The 22,707-nt window shown below is 46.0% G+C and overlaps 1 protein-coding gene across 3 annotated transcripts; it reads right to left on the reverse strand.

Annotated features, from left to right (window-relative positions):
• Positions 1-23: 23 nt before the first annotated feature.
• LOC124469808 (transmembrane and coiled-coil domain protein 3-like) lies at positions 24-22,450 on the reverse strand. Of its 3 annotated transcripts, XM_047023302.1 has the most exons (5): positions 22,436-22,450; positions 22,008-22,095; positions 3,017-3,945; positions 2,245-2,380; positions 24-2,022 (listed from the first exon to the last, which is right to left on the reverse strand). In XM_047023302.1, the coding sequence occupies exons 2-5, from the start codon at positions 22,077-22,079 to the stop codon at positions 1,720-1,722; spliced, it is 1,440 nt and encodes a 479-aa protein (XP_046879258.1). In that variant the 5' UTR covers positions 22,080-22,095; positions 22,436-22,450; the 3' UTR covers positions 24-1,719. The 3 variants fall into 3 exon arrangements, with proteins under 3 accessions (XP_046879258.1, XP_046879259.1, XP_046879257.1); XM_047023303.1 differs by lacking the exons at positions 22,008-22,095; positions 22,436-22,450 and adding an exon at positions 19,926-20,330; XM_047023301.1 differs by lacking the exons at positions 22,008-22,095; positions 22,436-22,450 and adding an exon at positions 13,374-14,041.
• Between the last annotated feature and the right edge of the window lie 257 nt (positions 22,451-22,707).

The following is a 22,707-nucleotide window of genomic DNA, read 5'->3' on the forward strand; positions in this document are numbered from 1 at the left end:
TGATATGTAAACACAGGCAAAGCACCAAGCTTAGAAAAAAATGATTTATTTTTTCTTGTTTGAAAAAGTGTGTTCTGTACAAACCGGAAGGACCGGATTAACCAAAACAACACTAACGTGCACAGCTACTCAGACAGGACAACATTTCAGACATGCACACTGTCTCTCTCCAGCCCAGAGACAGCAAATAGAGTTGCAAAGTAGAGGGTAAACTATTTATCACCAATGTACAATGGTAAATATGCTGACATACCCGTCGAACTCGTGTAGGTATCAGTAGAAGAAAGTGCCAGTCAACCACTACACATCTTCCCACATGTGGCTCTGTGGAAACAATAGGTGACAACAGAGGAACACAGAAAAGGCAACAGACATCTTTCATCATCATCATCACAACATCTTCATCACAGTGATACTGGGATCTAGAGAAGACGGAACTCAACTGCTGTTCCCGCCACTCTGTCCAGTCAGATGACAGCATCTAAAAGGCATTTAGAATATTTGTTTGTTCGGTATAAGGCAAAATAATATACTGTTTCTAGAGGAAAAACTAGTGTCACAACATGGTGTTTTAAGGGCACACCAGTGAGCAGTTCCTGTGTTCCTGGGTCAACGGTAGAGCTCCTTTCTTATTTAATAAAAGAAAATACACACAATTAATAAAGAAGAATTGCCAATTAGCTTAGGGAACATCAGACCTCTCGGACACTGCTTCAAGGTATCAAATCCAGCAGAGTTAGCCTGTCAGGGCAGAACAGTACAGTATGCATCTCCTTTCAGGGTCAGAGATGGGTCACCAGCCTTCATTGGGACAAGTTCAGTCGTGTCACCAAACCCCCTCCTTATGTGTGTGCCTGAGCTGACTACCCAGAAGCAGCACGTCACGGTTCAGTGAGGCAGATGGCCGTCCGCTAATTCAGACGTTTTCCTTTCGCACACGAATGCACAACAGTGACATGAAAACAGACGCAAACAGATGCACATACACAGCCACACCCACCTTTAAGACGTGAACACAGAATTTCGACACAGACTCAAAACATCCCTTTAAAATGACGACGCCACTAAAACCATTAAAACAAACAACAAAAACATTCTGCTTTTACAGTAAAGTGACTTACAGTACAAAACCAGTAAGATCCACGAGCAAACCAGCCAATACATACTTCAGCATGAGCTCAGTGTGTGTGTATCACAGAAGGTGTGTGGTGTAGTGGGGTTTAGTATGGCGGAGTGTAGCTTAGATACAAGTCCTCTACAGGGGATGACTTTGTAATGCTGTCAGTGAGAAAGCTAGGTTCTTATATGAGACAGTTGAAAACAAACAGACCTGGGGGACCCCTCCTCTCCCTTTAAGAATGGGACATAAACTATCACTCCACCTCCCCTTTAAATGAGTCGCCAACAACCACACACAGGACAGACTTTTTCATACGCCCATATTGTCTGACACGCCAGTCCCTTGTAGCATTTAGCTGATTGGTCACTCTCGGCTGAAATGCCTGGCAATTGTCTGTGGCAAGCTGGCATGTTTTTTTTTTTTTTTATAGCATTCAGCTACTGAGAGGAAAGAGAGAGACAAGAGAAGAGGGAAATGATGGTGGTGATAAGGCTACATATTAACGCCACCCCTCTCCTCCAGGTCTACTGCAAAATCACAGTTCCAGAAGCCGCGGGCCCAAAGTGGGAGGGGCCTGCGCTATGTGGGAGGAGCTGAGCTCAGTGTGGGAGGAGCAGACGCTCCAGCATGCACTGCAGGTGCTCCCAGTTCTTCCAGAGCAGTGCCAGGAGAGACACGCCCACACAGGTGAGCGCCAGGTGCACCCTGCTCCGGAGGAGGGGGGCCGCGAACTTGGCCGCCGTCGAGACGCACACCAGGATCACCGTGACGATGGCCAGCATGATGTTGATGCATTTTCCCAGCAGCACCTTGGCGTCTGTGTTCTCCAGCTGCACGGTCTGCTGCTGCTGCTGCTGCAGCTCCAGCTTGGACACCCGCGTCTGACACGACTCCAGGGCCTCCTACACACACACACACACACACACACACATCAAAATGTGTCAATCCCACACATAGGTTGAAGTTGAAAGACCTTCACAACAGAGATGATCTGTTAAGAAATGTAAATATGAATAAATAAATGTGTCTTGAAATACATTTCATTTACAATGAATAAATACGTGTCATGTGAGAAAGGTCATGATGCCAGATTGTTGTTCCAGCTCCAGAGTGTATGTGCGCACCTGGATGTCCCTGGCCCTCTCGTAGGCCTGGTAGGCCACCTTCTCCTCGATGCTGGCCAGCTCCTGCTTCAGGTCGCTGGTCTCATGCTGGTGGAGCTCAGTCAGGTCGTTCAGCTGGTCCTCCAACCGCTCAAACCTGGTACAGAGAGACAGGGGGAGAGGAACAGGGAGTGAGGAAGAATGAAGGAGAGGTGAGAAGGAAAGAGAGGGTGGAGGATAGGGGGGAGGGGGAGAGAGGGACAACATATGGAGAGAAAGGGAAAGGGAAGAGAAAGGGAGAGGAAAAGACAAGAAAATCCTGTTAAATCCTGTTAAATCCAGACACACTTCTACAGCGGTGTTGGTCTGTGTTTGTGTTGTGTGAGTGGTCCAAGTGAATCATCAGCTTTACCAGTTATAAAGCTGCAGAATAAGCCCTAAGGTGACAGGACTCACAACCTAGGGTTTACATGCCAGCTTTTTGCGGTTGTCTATTTGGGGTGTAAACAACCTGGTTTGAGGGCTGCATGTTTTGCAGAAGGATTTAAACATAGACATACTGCAAACAGCCTTCAAAAGGGAGAAAGACTGTTCTGTCAGAGTACTGCTGAGGACGAAACGTTTTTGTCTGAATGGAACATGACTCACAGGAAGAGTACAATATAACCATGGGGAATTTTGGGGGCTCTTTGAAATACAAGGCTTCTTTGAGGACTAAAACAAACAAAACTTGTGTGTGTGTGTGCATGTGTGTGTATTTATGCTTCTGTATTTGTCCATGACCCACACCGACCTGTATCTCTCTTCTTGCAGGGTCTGTGTGATGAAGTTGTAATCCCTCTTGAACTGAGCCTTCAGGGCCTCCATGTCCTCTGCTAGCTGACTCTGGGCCTCCCTGATCTCCCTCACCTCCTCCAGCACCTCCCCCAGCCTGCCCTGGGAGTCCGACCTCCCCGGCCCCCCTCCGGACCCCAGCCCCGACCCCTCCGCGGGGTTCCCGTTCGAGTCCGCTGACACGGATGTCCCCGAGGAGCACTCGTCGTCGCTGTGGTACTTGGGTTTGGCCACGGTGGTGGCGCTGCCGCTCAACGCCCTGGCCCCGCCCTCGGCCTGAAGCCCTGCCCCCGTCTCCATGGAGCTCTTGAGGTGGGCGATGTTGTCGGCGCTGCCGAACTTGTTCCGGATCAGGTTGGCGAACTCCCGGGATTTGTTGAAGAAGAAGGGCGGGGACAGCGAGACCCCGGGCCCGATGGTCTTGACCTTGTCCAGCGCTGGGTGGCGCCCGCTGGAGCTCACGTCCCGGAGACTGCCCTCCTTGGTGCCCTCCTTGGCGTCACGCGGCCCGTGCTTGGCCCCGTTGGTCTCGCTGTCCTTCATGCGGCGGTGGTACTGCTCCAGCTTCCTCTGCAGCCGGGCGATGCTCTGGGCCGACTTCTGGTTCTTCTTCTCGAACACCTGGCGGATCCGCCCCACCTGCTGCTTGTCGGCGTTGTTCACCAGCTTCAGGTACTCGGCCACGTTCTGGTCCCGGGCCGTCTGCTCAACCTTGATCTGCTCCGTCACCTTCAGGATCTTCTGCTGCAGGCTGTCCAAGCCCAGCGGACCCTTCCGGAAGTCCAGGCCCACTTTGTCGACGGTGCAGCTCTCCACATCCAGGTTGGACTCTGAGCCGCCGCGGCGCATAGGCACCGGGAGGCTGAGGATGTTGCCATCACGCTCCGCCTGGACACACACACACACAGACACACAGAAGAACAAAGAGATAATGTGAGACATTGTGGCTTCCACAGTTGAAGAGAATGACCTCAAATGTATACGGTAAACATGTGATGAGGTGCAACAGATTAGCACAGGTGGCTGATGATGTCATCAGTCTGGAGTCCTTGGTAAAAACATCCTGAGATGTCTGTACGGGTAAGGGTGCATGTGTGCACAACAAGAGTCTTTGTGTGTTTAGTGTGTCTGGGTTCCTTGCTGGCCCATTATCCAGTCTGGCCCTGAGAAAGAGCGAGGAAGGTAGAGGACAAAAGATGCATCATACAAACTTTGGAGGGTCGTTAAATCTTTTCTCTAAAAGTCTTCTCTAAAGACTTGAATGGACCCACAGGATGAATAGAGAGGCTCTAATGGACCGCTCCGCCAACAACACAAGACCATTACATAAACCACGCTGAGTCTGCAGGACTAATAAACAAACCTCACAGTTACAGTCCTGTTACCACGGCAGCCACAAATAAGCACACACACACACACACATGCAATTAAAGCAACATGCAAAACAACACTTTCATTCATATTAGTGCCACGTAACCTCATCAACTCTCTCTGTCTCTTTAGCTGGAGTGGTAATGGTAATTCACTGTGGCACAGACAGGCTGGTCTAGCTGTTGCAGCAGCTTCTTCACTCAGGACACAGATGGTTCAACCAGTCAGCAATTCCACCCTGTATAAAACACACCAGTATGAATACAACTGCAATCTGCGAAACTAAATCATGTTGGCTGGCCATTCCCTGACCACAGCAAAGCCAGAGTAAAGAGAACAGCAGTGAAGGGCTTTGTGGCCTGCACACACTCCGCCCCCCTTTCTGCCTTCCTCTCTCATACAGACACACAAACACAAACACACACGTACACTTGCGCACACAAGTACGAGACGTTGCACACCCAATCACACACGGAACCGCACTTAAACACTTGAATGCTGCCTGACACCACAATCTAAAGGTTTGGGCCTTTGGGGAAACTGCAGGAAACATAGTGATTGGTTTTGAACCTTGAATTCAGTCTGTAGTCAGAGGGGAACTGAGAGTGGGTCTGACGGACATCATGTGACCTCGTCAGAACACGCCCTGCATGCTACAGTAGAGCAGGCCAGATGCCACAAGTTACACCCATGACACACGTGTCTGCACTCTTCACTCTATATCTGGTCAGTGTTTTTCCTCTGACCTCTGTATAGGAATCAGGCCATTCAGATAACAGTTGACCAGTGCAGATGGACACGCACACACATACACACACATACACACGCACACACATACACACGCACACACATACACACGCACATACACACACGCACATACACACACATGTAAGCACACAGCCACACACACACACACACACTAGTCTGCCCACTCCCTTCTTCACTCTGAATTCAAATCACATTGAAAACCTTTCATACTAGCCAGTACACACAGCTTGACGTAGGACGGAGTCAGACGAAAGGTTGGTGCCTGAGTACGAGAGTGTGAAGTGTGCGTGACAGGAGGGGGCATGTAGGCCAGTGCTGCTCTGCATGGCATGTTCCCTACACGCTGACTGTCACTGACCTGAGAGCAGTGCTGCTCTGCATGGCATGTTCCCTACACTCTGAGTGTCACTGACCTGAGAGCAGTGCTGCTCTGCATGGCATGTTCCCTACACGCTGACTGTCACTGACCTGAGAGCAGTGCTGCTCTGCATGGCATGTTCCCTACACGCTGACTGTCACTGACCTGAGAGCAGTGCTGCTCTGCATGGCATGTTCCCTACACGCTGACTGTCACTGACCTGAGAGCAGTGCTGCTCTGCATGGCATGTTCCCTACACGCTGACTGTCACTGACCTGAGAGCAGTGCTGCTCTGCATGGCATGTTCCCTACACTCTGACTGTCACTGACCTGAGAGCAGTGCTGCTCTGCATGGCATGTTCCCTACACGCTGACTGTCACTGACCTGAGAGCAGTGCTGCTCTGCATGGCATGTTCCCTACACGCTGACTGTCACTGACCTGAGAGCTAAGAGTTGCCCCATGCTGCAGGCAAAAGAAACAAAAACAAATCCAAACAGAACAGATACACTTCCTGTAGGTTCACGGCACAACAGGTTCCTCGTTTTATTTCACACAACACAAAACCTGCTGTAGCATAACTGCCGACAGATCCCAGAGCAGCACTTCAAGAAACAGAAGCCATGGGCACACAGGAGGAGATACTGTAAATGACCTTTCACATACCTTACACATGACGCTAAATTAGCATCATATATATATACAATCAGTATGTTTAACCAATCACAATTCCCTGTCTGGGAAGAGCTCCACCAATGATGGAGTGGTTGCACCTGTATGCTAACGAGGTAGGTTGGCCCACAGCTGCAGGCACACACACATCAACTGACTGCTTACTGACCCTGCCTGTACTGTTGGTTTTATAAGGTGTACCGCTGTTGTTAGAGTAGTTGTCGTAGATCAGTGTTCATAGCAACAGCCCATCCTACATGGTCTGTGGCTTGGCCTATGATAGGGCCATGAAAGTAACAGTTGGTTAGGCTACAACTTCATGCATGAGAGGTGGAACAGGTGACACAAATACACAGATTTCTATAAGAAAGAGGTTCATAAAAATTCAATTCATTTCATTAATCCCAAAGGAAATTCAAATGTTGGAACGAGGCGTAGATCCTGCTAGTTGGATTAAGGTTACCAAACCATTTAGCATAATCCAGATGATACAGCTACGTCCGCTTCTATTATCCTTTGCAGTAGAAGTCATATTTTATATCCGTAGAGCCAGGCACAAACAAACAAACAAACAGACGCACGTCATTTGAGATCAGTCATTCTGACCCAGCCACTGCAGTGCCCTACCTAGAGCCAGGCTCTATCTGAACCAGCACAGCAGATTAACACAGTGTGAGGATGAAGAGGTCCGGAGGGGGGGGAGAGGGGGGGGGGGGGATAAAGGGATATGGTTTGTGAGGTGAGGCGTTTAGAACTGTCCTCTGAGCCAATTAGGCTCACAGGACAATAAACTGACAGCGGCCTTATCACATGACGTGACTGGATGGTAAAGCTGGTCTCTTTCTTAACACAGCATAACCAACCATGACCGCTTCTGGTTTCAAAACCTCCTTTCCGAGGCGTGGACTTTAGACCTGCGTCGAAAACCCTCGTCTCCATAAAACGAATCTACTGCACACGAAAGAGAGAAAAACTCAAATAAGCGCCAAACATAAATGCTATATTTGTCTGAGTCTACATATTTTGCTGCATAGGCCAGGCTTTCATCTTAAAGACCTGGTCGACGTATCCTCATTTAGCTTCTCTGGCTGTTGTCCAACCTCTCCTGTGCTTGTGCACACCCACGCTGGACTGACCCTGGCTGCTGTAGTCTTCCACCGTGCTGCTGCATCACTACAAGCCCTCAGTATCACTGTCAAGGAGAACGGCACCCCTTGACAGTCCCAGCTGCTGAGAGAATGAGTAACCCTAACCAAAATAGCTTTAAAGTTTGGATACGTTATGGAAATAGGATACAGTGATTTAGTCGGTTGATCGTTATTTGGAGGGGGAAAAAAATTAACCTGCGGCTAAAATGAATGCTTAGTATTCATACTACAAGTGCTGGAAGCGTACAGGTTGAAACATGATAACCCCCGGATTCTGAAAACTCTTGTTTGTACTGTGAGTCATCATCCCGCTGCTTTCTCCACAGCTCCAGGGGGGGGGGGGGGGGGGGGGGGGGGGCAGCAGGGACATGGTACCCACAAAGGGCATCTTATTTTGGGGCAGAGTAGCCGTCAGACCCCCCTGGAGGCTCCAACACAGCACACAAACACAGCAAACACACACACACAATCGCACACACACAGGACTAACCAAAGCTGCTCGATTTATTTTGAATCTCCATAATCTAGTGTGAAGCCACAGAACACTTCCTGTTCAGACAAGGTACCATACTACCACTGATTCTCAGCAATGTCCACTAACAATGGAACACACACACATGCACACAATACAACATACTACACACACAAACACGACACGGCTATCTGTATTCAGGTCCAACGCTGGGTAGGGCCGGGAGAAGTCTCTGGTAGATAACTTAAGGCTAATTGCTGTTCCAGCTGCATTGCTAGCTACGTGCTCTGACCTGCAGCACTCTGAGTGAAGGTAAAACAGGAACCATAGGACAGGCCGTGAGCTGCCTACAGTGACACAGCCAGGTAAACACATGATGGAAGACTTTTAGGATCTATCCTCCAGCCTAGGAAACAGACAGGAGCAGCTCTTCACCTTTGTAACCAACCCAGAGGGGCCGTTACTAAGGACTGAGCAGAGATACTGAAGGTGTTCGGAGTCGTGTGTGTGAGAGTGGATTTGTTTGTTTCATTAGATGCAGGAGGGTACCTGTTTGTGTGTGTGTGTGTGTTCGTGTGTATTTGTTTGTTTGCATATTTGGGTGAGGATTTGTTTGTTTATTGTTTGGGTGGGTGTGTGTGTCAATTTGACACTACAGGTTTAGACGCAGTGCAGTCTCATTACTGAAGAGTTTCTTGTCTTTGTAAGCTAGGCTGCTTCTCTGGGGTGTGAAATCCCCCCAGTCAGCCCAGCCGGGACCCAGGCTCCACTGCTTCATCCTCCACACAGAAGAACAAGGGTGTGGAAGAGATAGAAGCAACTTAGAGCTTAATAACTAACTCGTTACTAGCGTCATTCCACACGCAACACGCTCGGGTGAGTATAGATAAAAGAATGATGTGTCAGCAACAAAGCCCTTTAGAAGGCCCACAGAGGCCTAAGCAGACCCTGCGGTCTCATTAGCCCTGCTCAGATGTGCGTGTGTGTTTACATGTGTGTGTGTGTGTGTGTGTGTGTGTGTGTGTGTGTGTGTGTGTGTTTCTGACTCTCCCCACCTAATGAATCATTTAGACTGATGCAATGGAGACAGGGCTGGGGCATAGAGCAAAGCAGAGAGCAGCTTCCTCTCTCTGTGTCCCTCCATTTCTCCCTCCACCTCTCCCCCCTCCTCCTGGTACCTGGTACGACCCGTCCACATTCTGAGGGAAAGAGGAGAATGTAGAACAACATGACATGGACATGGCCACAGGCTTGGAGGGAGGGAGAGAGGGAGGAAGGGGGGTTCTAGAGAAAATCAATAAATTGTTATAGCTTCATTTACAATGTATAGAGCTCCGCTCCAACTAAACAAGCCCCTAGAGAACAACCCTCAAATGAAAACAACAGGATACAGAAATACAAACATAGGCACGCACATGCACGCACAAACATCCACATGTGAAGGGGGTTACCCAGGGTACAAGCTGTACTATACAGAGGGGAGGGGGTCACTGTCCTGTCAGAATAACACTGGACACAACACTGTCTCAGCATCGGTGTGTGTTTGTGTGACATCTGAAAAGATGTAATCCCTTTTTTTCTATACTTCTTTTGTCATTTGAGATTTTTTATCTCCTTTTTTTCCAGAGCAAAGATTACCCAGCAGGCAGTGCTCTGAACAGAGGGCATCATCCACAGAGTCCAAAAGAGGGAGGGAGAGTAAATTATAGGATGGTCTTCTCAGAATCATTGGCCTCATTGTAAACATGTTGTCAGCTGTGGAGCCATCAGACAGGAGATCTTGAGGCCTGGAGTAATGTTTTAGCACTAACATGTGCAAACGTGTACACACACACACACACACACACACACACACACACACACACAGCAGAGTTCTGCCTGCTGTGCAGTGCTTTGAGGGTGAGAGGGAGACAGGGAGGGGCACAGCTGCATTCCACACCTCGAAAGAGAACTCAATTTTTGGAGTACTGATTAAGAACAACCAGTACTTCACAGTGAAAGGACACACACACATACACACAACCACTTAAAGCAGTCATAAGATCTGGGTGTGCTGCAGACATACACTTGTTAGAGCTCTCAGGACATTACCTCCATACCACATCTGACTGGGTTCAAGTGAAACCAATAGCTAGATAATTGATCTGGTTCACACTCTCCCATCAACGTTACATAAGGCTTGTGAGTGTGTTCATCAGAGCTGTCAGGAAGAATTCCACGACACAGGACACACAGGAAGGTGTCTCGCCAGTCTGTCTGTGACAGTAGCCACTCTTCGTGTGAGTTCTGCATAGCATTTGTGAGTGTTTCTACTGGAACCGCAGCAAACAGTAGTACACTGCCATCTTAAAGAAAGAAAGCCAATCTTTGAATGAGACAACAGTGCTCTATGATATAAATCCTCCTTGTGTGTGTGAGAAAGAGAGGGTGAGTGACAGGAAGAATGCCAAGTGGGTGAGAGAGTGTGAATGTTGGCTCGGAGACAGGCAGTGTGTGTGCAAGTGTGTGTCGGTGCTATTTGTGAGTTTGGATGCTGGATCTGTTTGATGGGCTCTGGATCTGAGTGTGTTAATCCACACGGTGTTACTCGTACAGACTGCATCTCTACTGGTCTGTCAGTGAGTATCTGTACACTGCAGGCTTAGCCAACTCAATCCCTAATCCAACTGCATACTGACGGAGGGAGGGGGGAGGGAAGAGAGAGAGAGGGAGAGAGAGAGCGAGAGAGAGCGAGAGCGAGAGGGAGAGGGAGAGGGAGAGGGAGAGGGAGAGGGAGAGGGAGAGGGAGAGGGAGAGGGAGAGGGAGAGGGAGAGGGAGAGGGAGAGGGAGAGAACTTGAAAGTAATGCCTGAGGAGCCTGCTTGTGGTGTAGAAGTGTACTGTTAGAGGAAGAGGGTCTGTCATCCCTGTGGCACTGTTCAAACTGTTGGAGCATCTTCACTTGTCACTGACTCCATCAGAGGGGACTTCCTGTCCCCTTTAAAAACGGATTCTCCGATAGAACAGTTACCTAACACTTCCAGGTAGCAGAGGGAGAACGTTAAGAGAGAAATAGAGATGGGAGGTGCAAGAAGGAGTGAGAAAGACAGAGAGAATGAGAGAGAGAGAAAGAGACGGAAAGAGAGAGAAAGAAATAACATAAAAAAGAAAAGAAACAGCCAGATAGAAAAAAGGAGAGAGTTGCACAGCTGCACACCCCTGGCCCAGTGGAAAGCCTTTGAGCCTCATTCATGCATTCAGACATCAGAGAGGGAGAGGAGAGAAGGGGGTTTAGTGTAGGGAGAGGAAGAGACACCATGAAGGGAAAAAGGCGGGAGAAGATATCAGAAGAAAAGTCTGCATTGGGAGGTTGGGGGAGCGAGAGATTGCTCTGGTTGCCCTGACAACAGAAAGGAATGACAGAAGCAACAGTTCACCATCACGCCCAATGGAGTGTGTCTAAGAGTGTCTGACCATCACTCACTGAACACATTAAATACCACATCCCCCTCCTCTCTCTTTCTATTCATCTTCTTTGTCCTTCCTCCATTATCTCTTCCAACACAATCAAATGGTTGTTGGTGAGTGGTGACTGGGCTGTCGGATTGGAAGGCTGTGTTCTCCTGCAGGACACGGGGGTTTCGTTTCTTCAACTCAGAACACACAGACCTGTGGAACAGTCTACTGACAACAAAAGGTGCCCCCAGCTGGATGTACAACAGGGTGTTTTGTGGCCCATTGCCAGCCAGTGGGGAGGACTCACAGTGCTGTTCCAATCTCACCAGACACTGCTGGGTGCTGGTTGAGGCTAAGGAGCTCTGAGCTGCAGTAAGTTACACTCACAACAAAGGCTGCTCAACAGCCTGTTACTCAATCTACTCAACGTGCATGACGGGAGCACATGCGCAGAGACACACACACTAAATTAAATTAGTCCAAGATAGCTGTAAATTAGACCACAGGCAGCAGACTGTAACACTGAGTACCTGCATGTGCGCCTCTTAAAAAAAAGGCATCTTACGAAACTCATTCCTGCCCAAGGGCACACTTCTGAGGAAAAAACAGAGGAAAAAACATCCCCCATCCCTTCCTCACACTCTCTAACACATGACACACAGCAGCAGAGCAGGAAAAGCTGCTACAGGAAAAGCACGTTGTTGGGGGAAAATATACTCAAGAACTAACACATCAGATCTCTCATACACACAGGGCAGAGATTTCCTTTGGGAGTTATCAGTGAAGATTCACAGAAACTGTGACTTTATGAACCCAGTCAAATGTTCTTATTAAAGCATAAAGGTCAGAGAAGAGTACCAAAAAATAACCCTTTTAACATCAACCTACTTGTTTGGACAACAAACAGCTATGGAATGAGGTGGATCTCAATGCAGTGTAGGCTACAGGATCGATTTGCCATTCCCTGTAGGCATTAAATCGCACTGTCGTGAGCCATATGTCTACTGGGTGCAGCTGGGTGTGCTGCTGACTAGGTGGTAAAATCATGTGTAACAAGCCAGTTATAAAAAGGTAGTTCAAATAACCCAAACAACTAATGAAGTTGTATCTCGTTTGAAACTATCTATGCAAAGGGCATGCGTGATACCCCATACTTTTCTTGGCAGAATGCTTCACACATCTAATTCTGTTTCTACAATTTTATTGTATTTCACATGTCGATACTAGATAAGCTTATTGTCTTTACAGCTTCCATTTGAATGTTGGTCCAGTGATGTCACAAGGCCGCCGCCCATCCCATACATAGAGAACATCTGGCGACACACTTGCTTTCAACGAAATAAAAGCTCTTCCAAGAGACTTTTCGATAGCTTTGATCTACATTGCAATCAAACTGCAAACCCATACTGAAGAACTATATAGCTGAGTGAGTGACAACACTTGACTAGTCATTTGAGTGCAACCGTCTTCAAATATCTTTACAAATGAATCACCTGTCAAACCTATTTTCTTGAGTTTAAATTGTGGCGTGCTGCAACTTGCTCAGTTGAAGTTAGATGCATAACACAAACTTAGTTTTTCAAGCGCAGACAATCGAATATTACGGTTGAGCTATATCTGAATTGCAAGTTTATATCACTATTTGCTAGTTGGTTTATATAGAGAATTAGTTAGTATCATAGGACAATCTTATTTAGAGATACTCCGCGACAAAACCAAGGATTCCAAACTACACCACACAATATCAACCGGCTATACCAGCCAGCAACGTCAATTTGTAGCAGCACAGTCTGGACTGAGTCACCATAGTCATCACCGATGTAGCGAACAATCTAATAGCTAGCCTAGTAAGTAGTGCAGTATACTGCTATAGTGCAGCTATAGCTGGTACCTGGCTTTTTAAAATTAGCTACCATTCAGTTCATAGAATTAGACTATCTAGCCGAATTAGCAAACTACCTTTGTCATTAGTCTTACGTTAACTGCACCGTGAGTTAACGTTAGCCTTTCACAGCCAACCAGCATTCATATTAGCATAGCCTTATTTCTAGATTTAGCTAAGCAGCGCTGTTATAATATATAGTTATATTTACCATTTCAATGCAGATGTGACTGTATCTTTCTAATCCTGAAGAACTTTTACCCACAGCGACATCGGCCGTGGGCATAGTCCCGTAGACTAGTCCGTAAATGTAATCTCCAAAGTTGACAGCCTTCGCTAACTGTCCATCACACCGTGAAACGAAGTGGTGTCACTTGTCGCTGACTGCACGGTGATCCATGAGTCTCGGTACTCCTACAACCCGAGACAACCGAAACACCAAACAATGTGCGATTGGACTCCGCCCCCTGCATGCAAGTGGGCATTGTCGTATAACAATGTCGTTTGCTTATTGACCAGCAGTATAAAGTCAGCGGTATTTCGTAAATGGGCAAAGAACGGCGACAAAATGTCCATGTGCTTGTAGGCATAATACTTTGCACAGTAACTGATCTATTTAGTGAGTAGAACAATGAGAGTGATGTTGAATTAAAGAAGAGTAAATTGAGCCTTTTTTCAAGCTGTATAAGCATATCACCCAATGGATAGTCAATACCCTACAATGGCCCAGGGACAAAGCATCTATGTTAATAATTCAAAGCGAAAATCTCTTTCATTGTCATGCATTTTGCAAGACACACGGGGCCGACTATACTGAGAAATGAATTAGTCTACGAATGAATTAGTGTTACACATCGACAATGTGTCAACTTTATACATTAATTTCCTGAAACACATTTAGAATAATTCATTAACTACGTGCATTTTGTTTTTAATAGTTAAAAACCAGAAAAGGAAGCAGGGATGTATTTCAACAAATAACAATTCACTCTTTCCACTGCTGTAATGCAAATGATGACTAAACTGGATAAATTGAATGACCCTCTCCAAATGATGAGGCTGGCACTGGATGTGGCACCTGAGATAAACTGCAGTTGTAAACTCAACTCCAATGTTCCTCTGTAGTGACAGCAGCTCCTCTGCTCATATGCTGAATGAGTCACGCGGTCATTAATCTGGCCGTTGACAGGTGGACGTTCTGAGAGAGGATCAGCCAGCAGAGAGGGACATGACATAGAACATCACCTGGCACAGAGGGTACCAGCCAGTGGGGACGGAGAGGGTGACGGGCATGGACGCCTGGCCGTCTGCCAGCATCCGATCAGATTGGAAAATGGAGTGATTAATTACAGGTTATTTAGTGTGTTTGTGTGTGTGTGTGTTCTGTCACATCCAGCACAGATCTCAAATATCAGTCAACTTCAAATTGTCTTAGTACTCCATTGAACAAGATCCTCAATGATCATTTTATACCAACCTATCTGTATTGACCAGGGACATTTGTATGTGTTCCATACCATGGAATGCAATGCAACATGGCTGTTGCATCATTGTGTATTGACTTGTCTAGGTCCATTAGCTACTTCAACAGCTACACAAAAAACCTCTCTTTCACACGCACACACAGAAGCACATGCAAGGCTGCTCATCCCTCCTTTGTGAATGTAAAGCCACATTCAGTAAGATAAGCTCATCTCATAACTCATTCAGAATTAAACAGCATTTTTCTTATTTTTTGTTCCTTTTGTTAAATGTCACCAGTCCTGCCTGTTGACCAAACCCATTCAAATGTGGGATCCCATTACTCAGGCAGAGATAAGCACATAGAGCTTCATTGATATTCCTAATACATGCAGAAACCAATGGATAGTTATTGTGTGTATGTGGAGCAGTGTGTGTGTGAATTCATTGTCACAGGGTTCCATTGTTTTCTATCATTCTGATGTTTGTGTTGGTTACTTCCTGTTCTATTTCCTGGCTCTGTCAGAGACTAGACCACACCAAAGAGTATAGGCACTCCTTGCCTTAATACTCCTTGACCACACTCAGACCTCCATCCCTTGTGTCTCCGGAATGCTAATGTTCAGTTCTGGAATGCTGAGGTGGAGTTCTGAAATGATAAGACTGGGGTTCTAGTACATAATTTCAGTTGGCTAGGACAGAAATGACAAAGCTCCTCATTAATCTAAAAACTGTATAGACTGTGTGTGTATGTGTGCTGTCTTTTGCCTTTTAGTCATGTAAGAGGGTGCACTTGTCATCTGAGCTGTGTGGATCCCTTTCCGTGGAATAATGAGTTAGTTTCATTTCATTCCTTTGTCCCTTGTGGGTTTCAAACTGCTGAGCCGAACACAAATGTGTTTCAGACACACAGGTCACTGGTCTAAGGATGACACTCAGTAGAGATGGTAGGGACAGTGTTTACTTTGTGGGAACAGACAGATTCAATGCGCACCCTATCCTTGGTGTACAGTATGTGTGTGTGCTGTATGTGTATGACAGCAATATATCTGATTGTGTTCCTAGTTGCATCTAATGTCTTCCTCTTGTCGTCAGTAGGACACAGAATAAAGGATAGCCTCATGCATACAGTACCTCATACACTACCCTCTCCAATCTCACTATCATGAGTTATGAGTGGAGCCCAGTGCCAAAGATCACATTGTCGCTATATTTCACCCCCTCTCTGGCATTAGTCTCTCTCCCTCAACTATTGACTTACTTTCTTTCCCTGTGTTTTTCACTGCTGTTTAGAAAACATCTTTTTGCTGGAGCATTATTAAATGACAGATGCTATATTTATTTTTTAATTAAATACGGTACTTGCCATGATTCGTGCACATAAACACACACATAAACACACACACAGGTTCTACAGGCAGACTAATCGTTTTTGACATTCTCATACATCAGCCCATAGTAATCAACTCAGAGGCTTGTTGCTGTCTGCCCCTGTCAAACATTATTAAACACAGAGACGACAGGCTTGTCAGAGACAACACAGTGGTGCGAAAATTGTATCATAACTTATAATGGACCAGGAAAGGACTGAGGTGGAGTGGTTCTCTCTTGAGAGGGGTGAGAGACCGATCACCACCACTTCTTCTTTTCTCTCGGTCTCTCTTCCTCTCTCTTTCTCTTTTGCCTCACTAGGCCTGGACATCAGACTAAGACACTCACCACCCCCCCCCCCCCCCTTTTGAGAACCACAGTACATTGATATATAGATGTATTGTATGGGGATGGGAGTAGTAACAATGGGTGGGGGTGCAGGGGGGGCTTGAAAGCTGAGGAGAATAGTCCACAATCCCCAGACCCCTCCCACTCAGCAGTGTGCTTTGTGACAGCACAGTGGGGCAACCAAGGGGCTCATAAATACAAGAGTAAATGGTGAAGTGGCAAGGTAGGGCCCCAGCAGTAAATACATGTCCTACAAGCAAGGAAACCCCAGAAAAAGAGAGTCTCTTGACATTATTTCCACCAGTGAAACTACATCTACTTTTGCAGAGAGAGAAGACTGACATGGATGACACACCAATAAAAACTAGACACATGCCATAACATGACAGAACCCACCTTGCCCTTTTTTAATCTTCAAGGATGAAGGACCTGTAGTCATACAGCTCAGAAGCAATGAGTCCCATGGTGGACTTGGATTCCATCAACTTTCAAAGAGAAAGAGAGATCTGATAGGTCAATCTCTCAGAGGGGGGCTTCATGACCCAACACCACAAGTCATTCTTTCATCTTTATCTATGAGAGACTACACACACACAAGCTGACATTTCAACCCTTTTCTATCTATGAGCGTTCTAAAGACTATTCTGAATGTGGATATTGACCATAGTGGAGCTGAGAGAGAGAGAGGGCAGGAAAAGACAGGGAGAGAGCTGAGACATTAAAAAGGTCACAGCCAGAGATAAAGTGCTCCTGTGAAGACAATAACAAAACTCCCAGAGACTGACATGTCCTGCCTGATAAAGCGTCATCAGTATTCACCCGTCAGACCAACAATGAGGCAGACATGCATCTGGTTATGACAGTCACATTCAAAAAGATTGTGTGTGAAAGAGAGATAGAGATGCACGTGTTGGGTCATTTGCATTCCATTCACTAAAATATTGTGACTCAAACTCTTTCTTGTTGTGTTTAATCATTTAATTTAATTGAAATTCAGTTAATGTTAACAGTAGATGATAACAAATCTAAATAGACGTAGATTCCTCGGCAGTATTGACACATGAAGGATTGACCCTTAATGTCTCATTAAACATCTTTACACATTTATAGTTAAGGTAAGAAAAGCATGAAAAACCATGCTTGTAATGAAGGGCAGTTGATTAATACTTTACATGAGCAGCCAACTTCCATGACACCCTCTAAAAGAGGGTGGGTGAGTGAATGTCTCTGCTATCAGGGTGATGGCCTGATTGCTGTGAAATTGGAATCTAGAATACCTCCAGGGTACAACCCTTGTTCCCATGGGGACACAAGGAATGACAGATCTGCGATGAAGACAAGAAGGTGAACATGGAGAGGATGAGAAGGTGACTAGGGTGCCCACAAGGGGTAAAACATGTGGTGGAGATATTAGTGATGAGATGGAAGTGTGCTTAAGTTTGGAAGTTTCTCTAACGGGTTTGCAGAACTCTTATCAGAAAACTCCCAAATGGTAAGAAGATGGGTGTTCTCAGAAGAGGCACGCACAGCAGTAGACTCAGAGCGTAATCAGTGTGACTCAGCTGCAGGGGGCGTATGGGGTCAGGGGAAGCTGGCTGGGTTGCATAACACCACATAATGGCAGCTGCCATGTTGGCTATGTAGTTATGATGGGGGAGCAGTTTAAAAAATATATATATTATGTTTACTCAGCACCTTCATGAAGATCCACCAGCTTCTTGCCTCAGGCGGGCTTTAGAGTCCCCCAGGGAAGGCTCCCTCCTTTGTCCCTGTTTATCAAAGCCCTGCATGGCGAGTCATCCAGAGACAAACCCCTGTCACTCTGCCATGTTCCCCAAAACTGTGTACACTTCATGGGGGTGAGGCTGCTTTACCCTGACTGTACAGTACATATTAAATATGTCTTGTTTGTGAATTATGTACCCATGTGATGATTACAGGTGTGTTGTACAAAGGGCAATGTGCAATTGATTGATGGATGGCAGTTAGTATATGAATACTAGTTATTGTCTGTGCATAAAGTGATAGTCTGTGTGTGTACTGTAAGCATGCACTGCATGTTTATGTATTTTAACAGCAGAAACTGTATGTGTAAGATAAATTTACATCTGGACAATACATTTTATCTTATCACAGAGGCTAAACCTACAAACACTTTGAGAAATGGCACAGCCCACAGACATATTCTGTGTGTATTCTGAATCTGTACTGGCAAAACAAGTTCTCTGATTTAGATTTTGATGGGATGCAAAAACAGATTATGGCACTGAGCGCCTTGTATCCAAGTACCACATTAGTTACCATGGCATCTGCTGTGTCCTCAGATAAGAGTGAAGACTATTATAAGAGGTTCCCTCAATATCAGGGCAAACATCAGGTTTCAGAAATCTGTTTGGAGTACCCACATAGAACAAGGTTGTTCAAAATGTGTTATCACCCTTTATCACAGGTTCAGAATGCCCAGCTCTAATGGAACACAAACATGTTATTGAGTTGGCCAAGACAGGCAGTAGCACTTTAGGCAAGAAATACACAAACAAGGGATCTACATAGAAAGACTCTTTCCCACATCTCCAATTAGTGGTATATGTCTGGTCTAACAGGAAGGCCCCCATTAGACTAGTCACCGTATGGTAAGTAACTGTGAAAACCCACACACATACACACACAAACTAAGAAAGAGAGAAAGCGATAACTCAAGCAACTGGACAGCCAGGGGAGCCAAAAGAATATTATCTCATGACAAAGTCCTGCTGCCATCATCATAGAATGTCCTTGAAAGATGTCCTTAAAGATGGGCAGATGAAATGAAGAAATGTGAGAGAAACAGATATGCAACGGCAAACAGTCCACACATAAGATAACACAAGACCCAGCAGTTATACCACATTCCACTATGAGAGATGTCAGACAGGCCGAGGGTTATGAAGAGGCCTTTCTCTAAATAAGGACAGATGTATCATGTATGACTTGTTTTCATGGCTTTTGACTAGTACGCTCACACACATACGCTCTCACACACACACACACACACACACACACACACACTAACCCACAAACATGCATAGACATGGTGAAACTCGTCTGACACGAGAACCAACTTCCAAACAACTGAAAGCACAAACCGGTATTCTTGACAATTCATTATGTTGTACGTGTAAAAAAAACACTTTTACATTACAATGTTTTATAAGTAATAGGAGTTAACTTCTAGCCTTAAGTAGCCACACTGGTTAACAATTTCTTTACCATGACACCAAGTCAGTACTGTCCTAAACACAACACAGCAAGTCTTTTTTGCATTTCTAGCTGTGAACAGTCTTATAGATACTGCAAAGCTGTCTTTCTTTCCCTCCAAGCCCCATGTGACACAGGTCAAAGTCTGCACATGACCTACAGACAGGCTCCAAAAACACCGCTGACATCATGTGACTAAACTACTGACTCGATTTAGTGCAAAAATAGCAGTTCTATTGCACACACTGAAGACAGAATGCCCTCTGTCAAACAGAAATAAACACACACTAATTGACATGGACACTTAATGTACAAAATACACACAACACACACACAAACACCCTACCTCTGTAACGTGGATCAATGGTATTGCACTGATATTCCTCCTCATCTTCCTCTTCCTTAGGGTTGGGGCAGAGGGTCAGAGTACATCTCAACTATCTTCATAAGAGTACTACAGATCAGAGAGCTGTCTTCCTTTAAGAGGGTAGCCCTCTAGGGGAGGAGTGTGTGAGTGCCTATACTGTATGTGTGTGTGTGTATTTGTTTTGCTATCCTCTAACAGTGTTGCGAAAACCCTTACTTCCTGTGGGTGGATATAAGCCAGGCCCAGATCGCTAGCCTCTAACCAGTTGAACCAGAACTCCCCTGTACATTTATGACTCCTCCACTATTGGAATCTCCCCTGGAAACTGCCTCCCATTCCATCCTGTCCCCCTCCTGTACTGTTGTGTGCTGTTCCAGTGGATCCTGCCCTGTTCCTGCAGGCTAAGGAGAGACGCCCTTATAAGGCAGCAGGCTGCCCCAGCCTGAGGTTTCTGATTCTTATCATCCCCTCTCCTGCCTATTCCCTAGCTCCACCCTGGGCACGGTTCACCACGGCAACCACTCAATCATTCATTACCTCTGTGACCAATCAGGAGTCAGGGGTCAGAAGATGGAGAGATGTCCAGCAGGTAAAGGGATGGAGAGAGACAGGGGGGGGGGGGGGGGGGGGGGGGGTGAAAGAGGGAGTTTAGCGTGGGAATCTGGGCCCCTGGTTAGTGATGCTGGTGTCAAGGAATCCCATCCCCTCCTTGTCTGAGCTATAGCCCCTCAATGGGCACTCTGACAGGACCGTAATTCTGTAACTCCACATAACAGCCGGCTTGCTCGCCACTGTGTCTTCCACGCTGGGCTGTGCTCCCCCTACCACATAAACATGCTCTGTTCAGTAAAGCTACTAATCATCCTTCCTGTCTCTCTCTTTCTCTCTCTGTCTCTCTCTTTCTTTCTCTCTCACACACACACATATGGTGGCAACATAAACTGGGACAGGGGTATTTTTACAGCTCAAAGCTCAAGAGACCAAGTCAAAAATACCCCAAATACCAAGAATAAAAAAACTCACACTAACTCTAACCCATTAAACACAGCAAACACTCACCGTTTGGGGAATTCAAACAGACTCGATGTGTGCTATTTCAGTTCATTTATAAACACAGGAAGACTGGGATGAATAAGATAAGACAGAAGTGAAAAATTCAGAGCACACAAGTCTAGGGATGCAGACAGGGGTTGAGATATCCACTCAAAGTGACAGAGCAGTAGAGGAAGCTAAAAGGGAGATTTGGTGAAGCTTATACCAGCTGACAAGGGGCTTGGCAAGCAGGTGCTGAGGAAAAGGGATAGAGGGAGATAAGGGGGGAGGTCAGTTAAGAAGATCCAGGAGGAAGGGGGGGAAAGATGTACCTTTTACAAAATGGGCCCTTGGCTCCTTTCTGATTCCCAGCTGGCATTACAACCAAGCACAGATGCCACCTCATTATACTCTGCCTCGGCAGGAGAAGACACAACACATGCAGACCTCATTGGTGTTTCCAGTTATGTTCATTACGAGAGAAAGAGAAAGACAGAAAGGGAGGGCGGGTGGATTTTGTAGAGTAGGTCTATACAGGAAAATTATAGACCTGCTTGTTGTTTACTGTTTTGTTCTCTACGGCCTTGATTACACATACTCAACAACACACAGTGTATATACTTTATAGACCTAATGATTCTGCCTCATCTTTTGGATTGTCTCTATCGTAACTTTTCACTACCCTTAAATCATGGTATGTTGTATATCAGTAAAGATGGAAAAACCTTAAAGGTCCTTCAGAAGTCTGAAGAGGTACCCTTTCAAGCTACGTAGAAATGTTCCCTTCCATTTTTTCTGGTACTTTGTAATTGTACAGGATATGTATTAATTCAAATAAAAACTACAGAGCTGAAACATGGAGAAATATTTGACTGCATTGCGATACACAAAACGTAAATGCCAACACTGAAACACAAGAGAAACAGTGCCACTTAGTGGGTAGTTGAGTCGACAGAAAAATAATTGAGGTTATGGTATTTTTGCCCTAGTGATCGTGAAATAAATGCATAAGAAGGTTTTGTACCGTACATTGACCCCCTCGCCCTCCTCTTCCTCCTCCAAGCTGCTCCCCCGGGAGAAAAGGGACGACAGTCTTCTCATTTAACAACCCCTGGGCCTTGAAGAGACAGAGCAAGCTTCAATCTCTAGTGATATCTAGGCATGACATGTACTACTCTACAACGAGCAATAGCTGGATGATAAAGATCCAACATTCAGCTCCTTAATATAAGAAGCTTTATTATGACACAATACTCTGTCCTGGTATATCCACAGTGAACGTCCCTCTCTGTAAATACTCTGCCTCATATTACATGTTACAGGCATCAGCTTAAATACAGTCGTACGTATTTGTTCAGGTACAATATGTCAAACAAGGGGTAAACAAGTACATCACAGATGCTAAGTTGAGAAACATCTCGCTAAAACCACAATACAACACAGTAAGGTAAACTCACCTCTCATTGTGCAGTCCCAGGGTGAGTGCTCAGAGCATATGAACAGAGGCGCTGAGGACCTGAGTCATCCTGTTAGTGGGAATGTGTCTGTATGTGAGTGTAATTGTCCTTTCCCTGGGTATTCACACACCCTGATGTGATGCTCATCTGATGACCAGTCAGCACTGGAGTTACCAGGCACCCCTGTGTGAAATTCTGCAATCTACTCTTAGCTCAGCATAATCCTATTATGCACAGTTATACACAAACCCACACACAGTGAAAGACAGAGA

This window comes from Hypomesus transpacificus, chromosome 7 (assembly GCF_021917145.1).
Source record: "Hypomesus transpacificus isolate Combined female chromosome 7, fHypTra1, whole genome shotgun sequence".
NCBI classification, from domain to species: Eukaryota; Metazoa; Chordata; class Actinopteri; order Osmeriformes; family Osmeridae; genus Hypomesus; species Hypomesus transpacificus.

Coding starts and splice junctions, on each gene's coding strand:
- LOC124469808 (XM_047023301.1), bottom strand. CDS start 13,448: ATGCCCACGGCCGATGTCGCTGTGGGTAAAAGTTCTTCAGGATTAGAA. Junction 3,946..13,373: donor GTCACATCTGCATTGAAATG/GTAAATATAACT, acceptor GTGTGTGTCCAG/GCGGAGCGTGATGGCAACAT. Junction 2,381..3,016: donor CTGCAAGAAGAGAGATACAG/GTCGGTGTGGGT, acceptor TCTCTGTACCAG/GTTTGAGCGGTTGGAGGACC.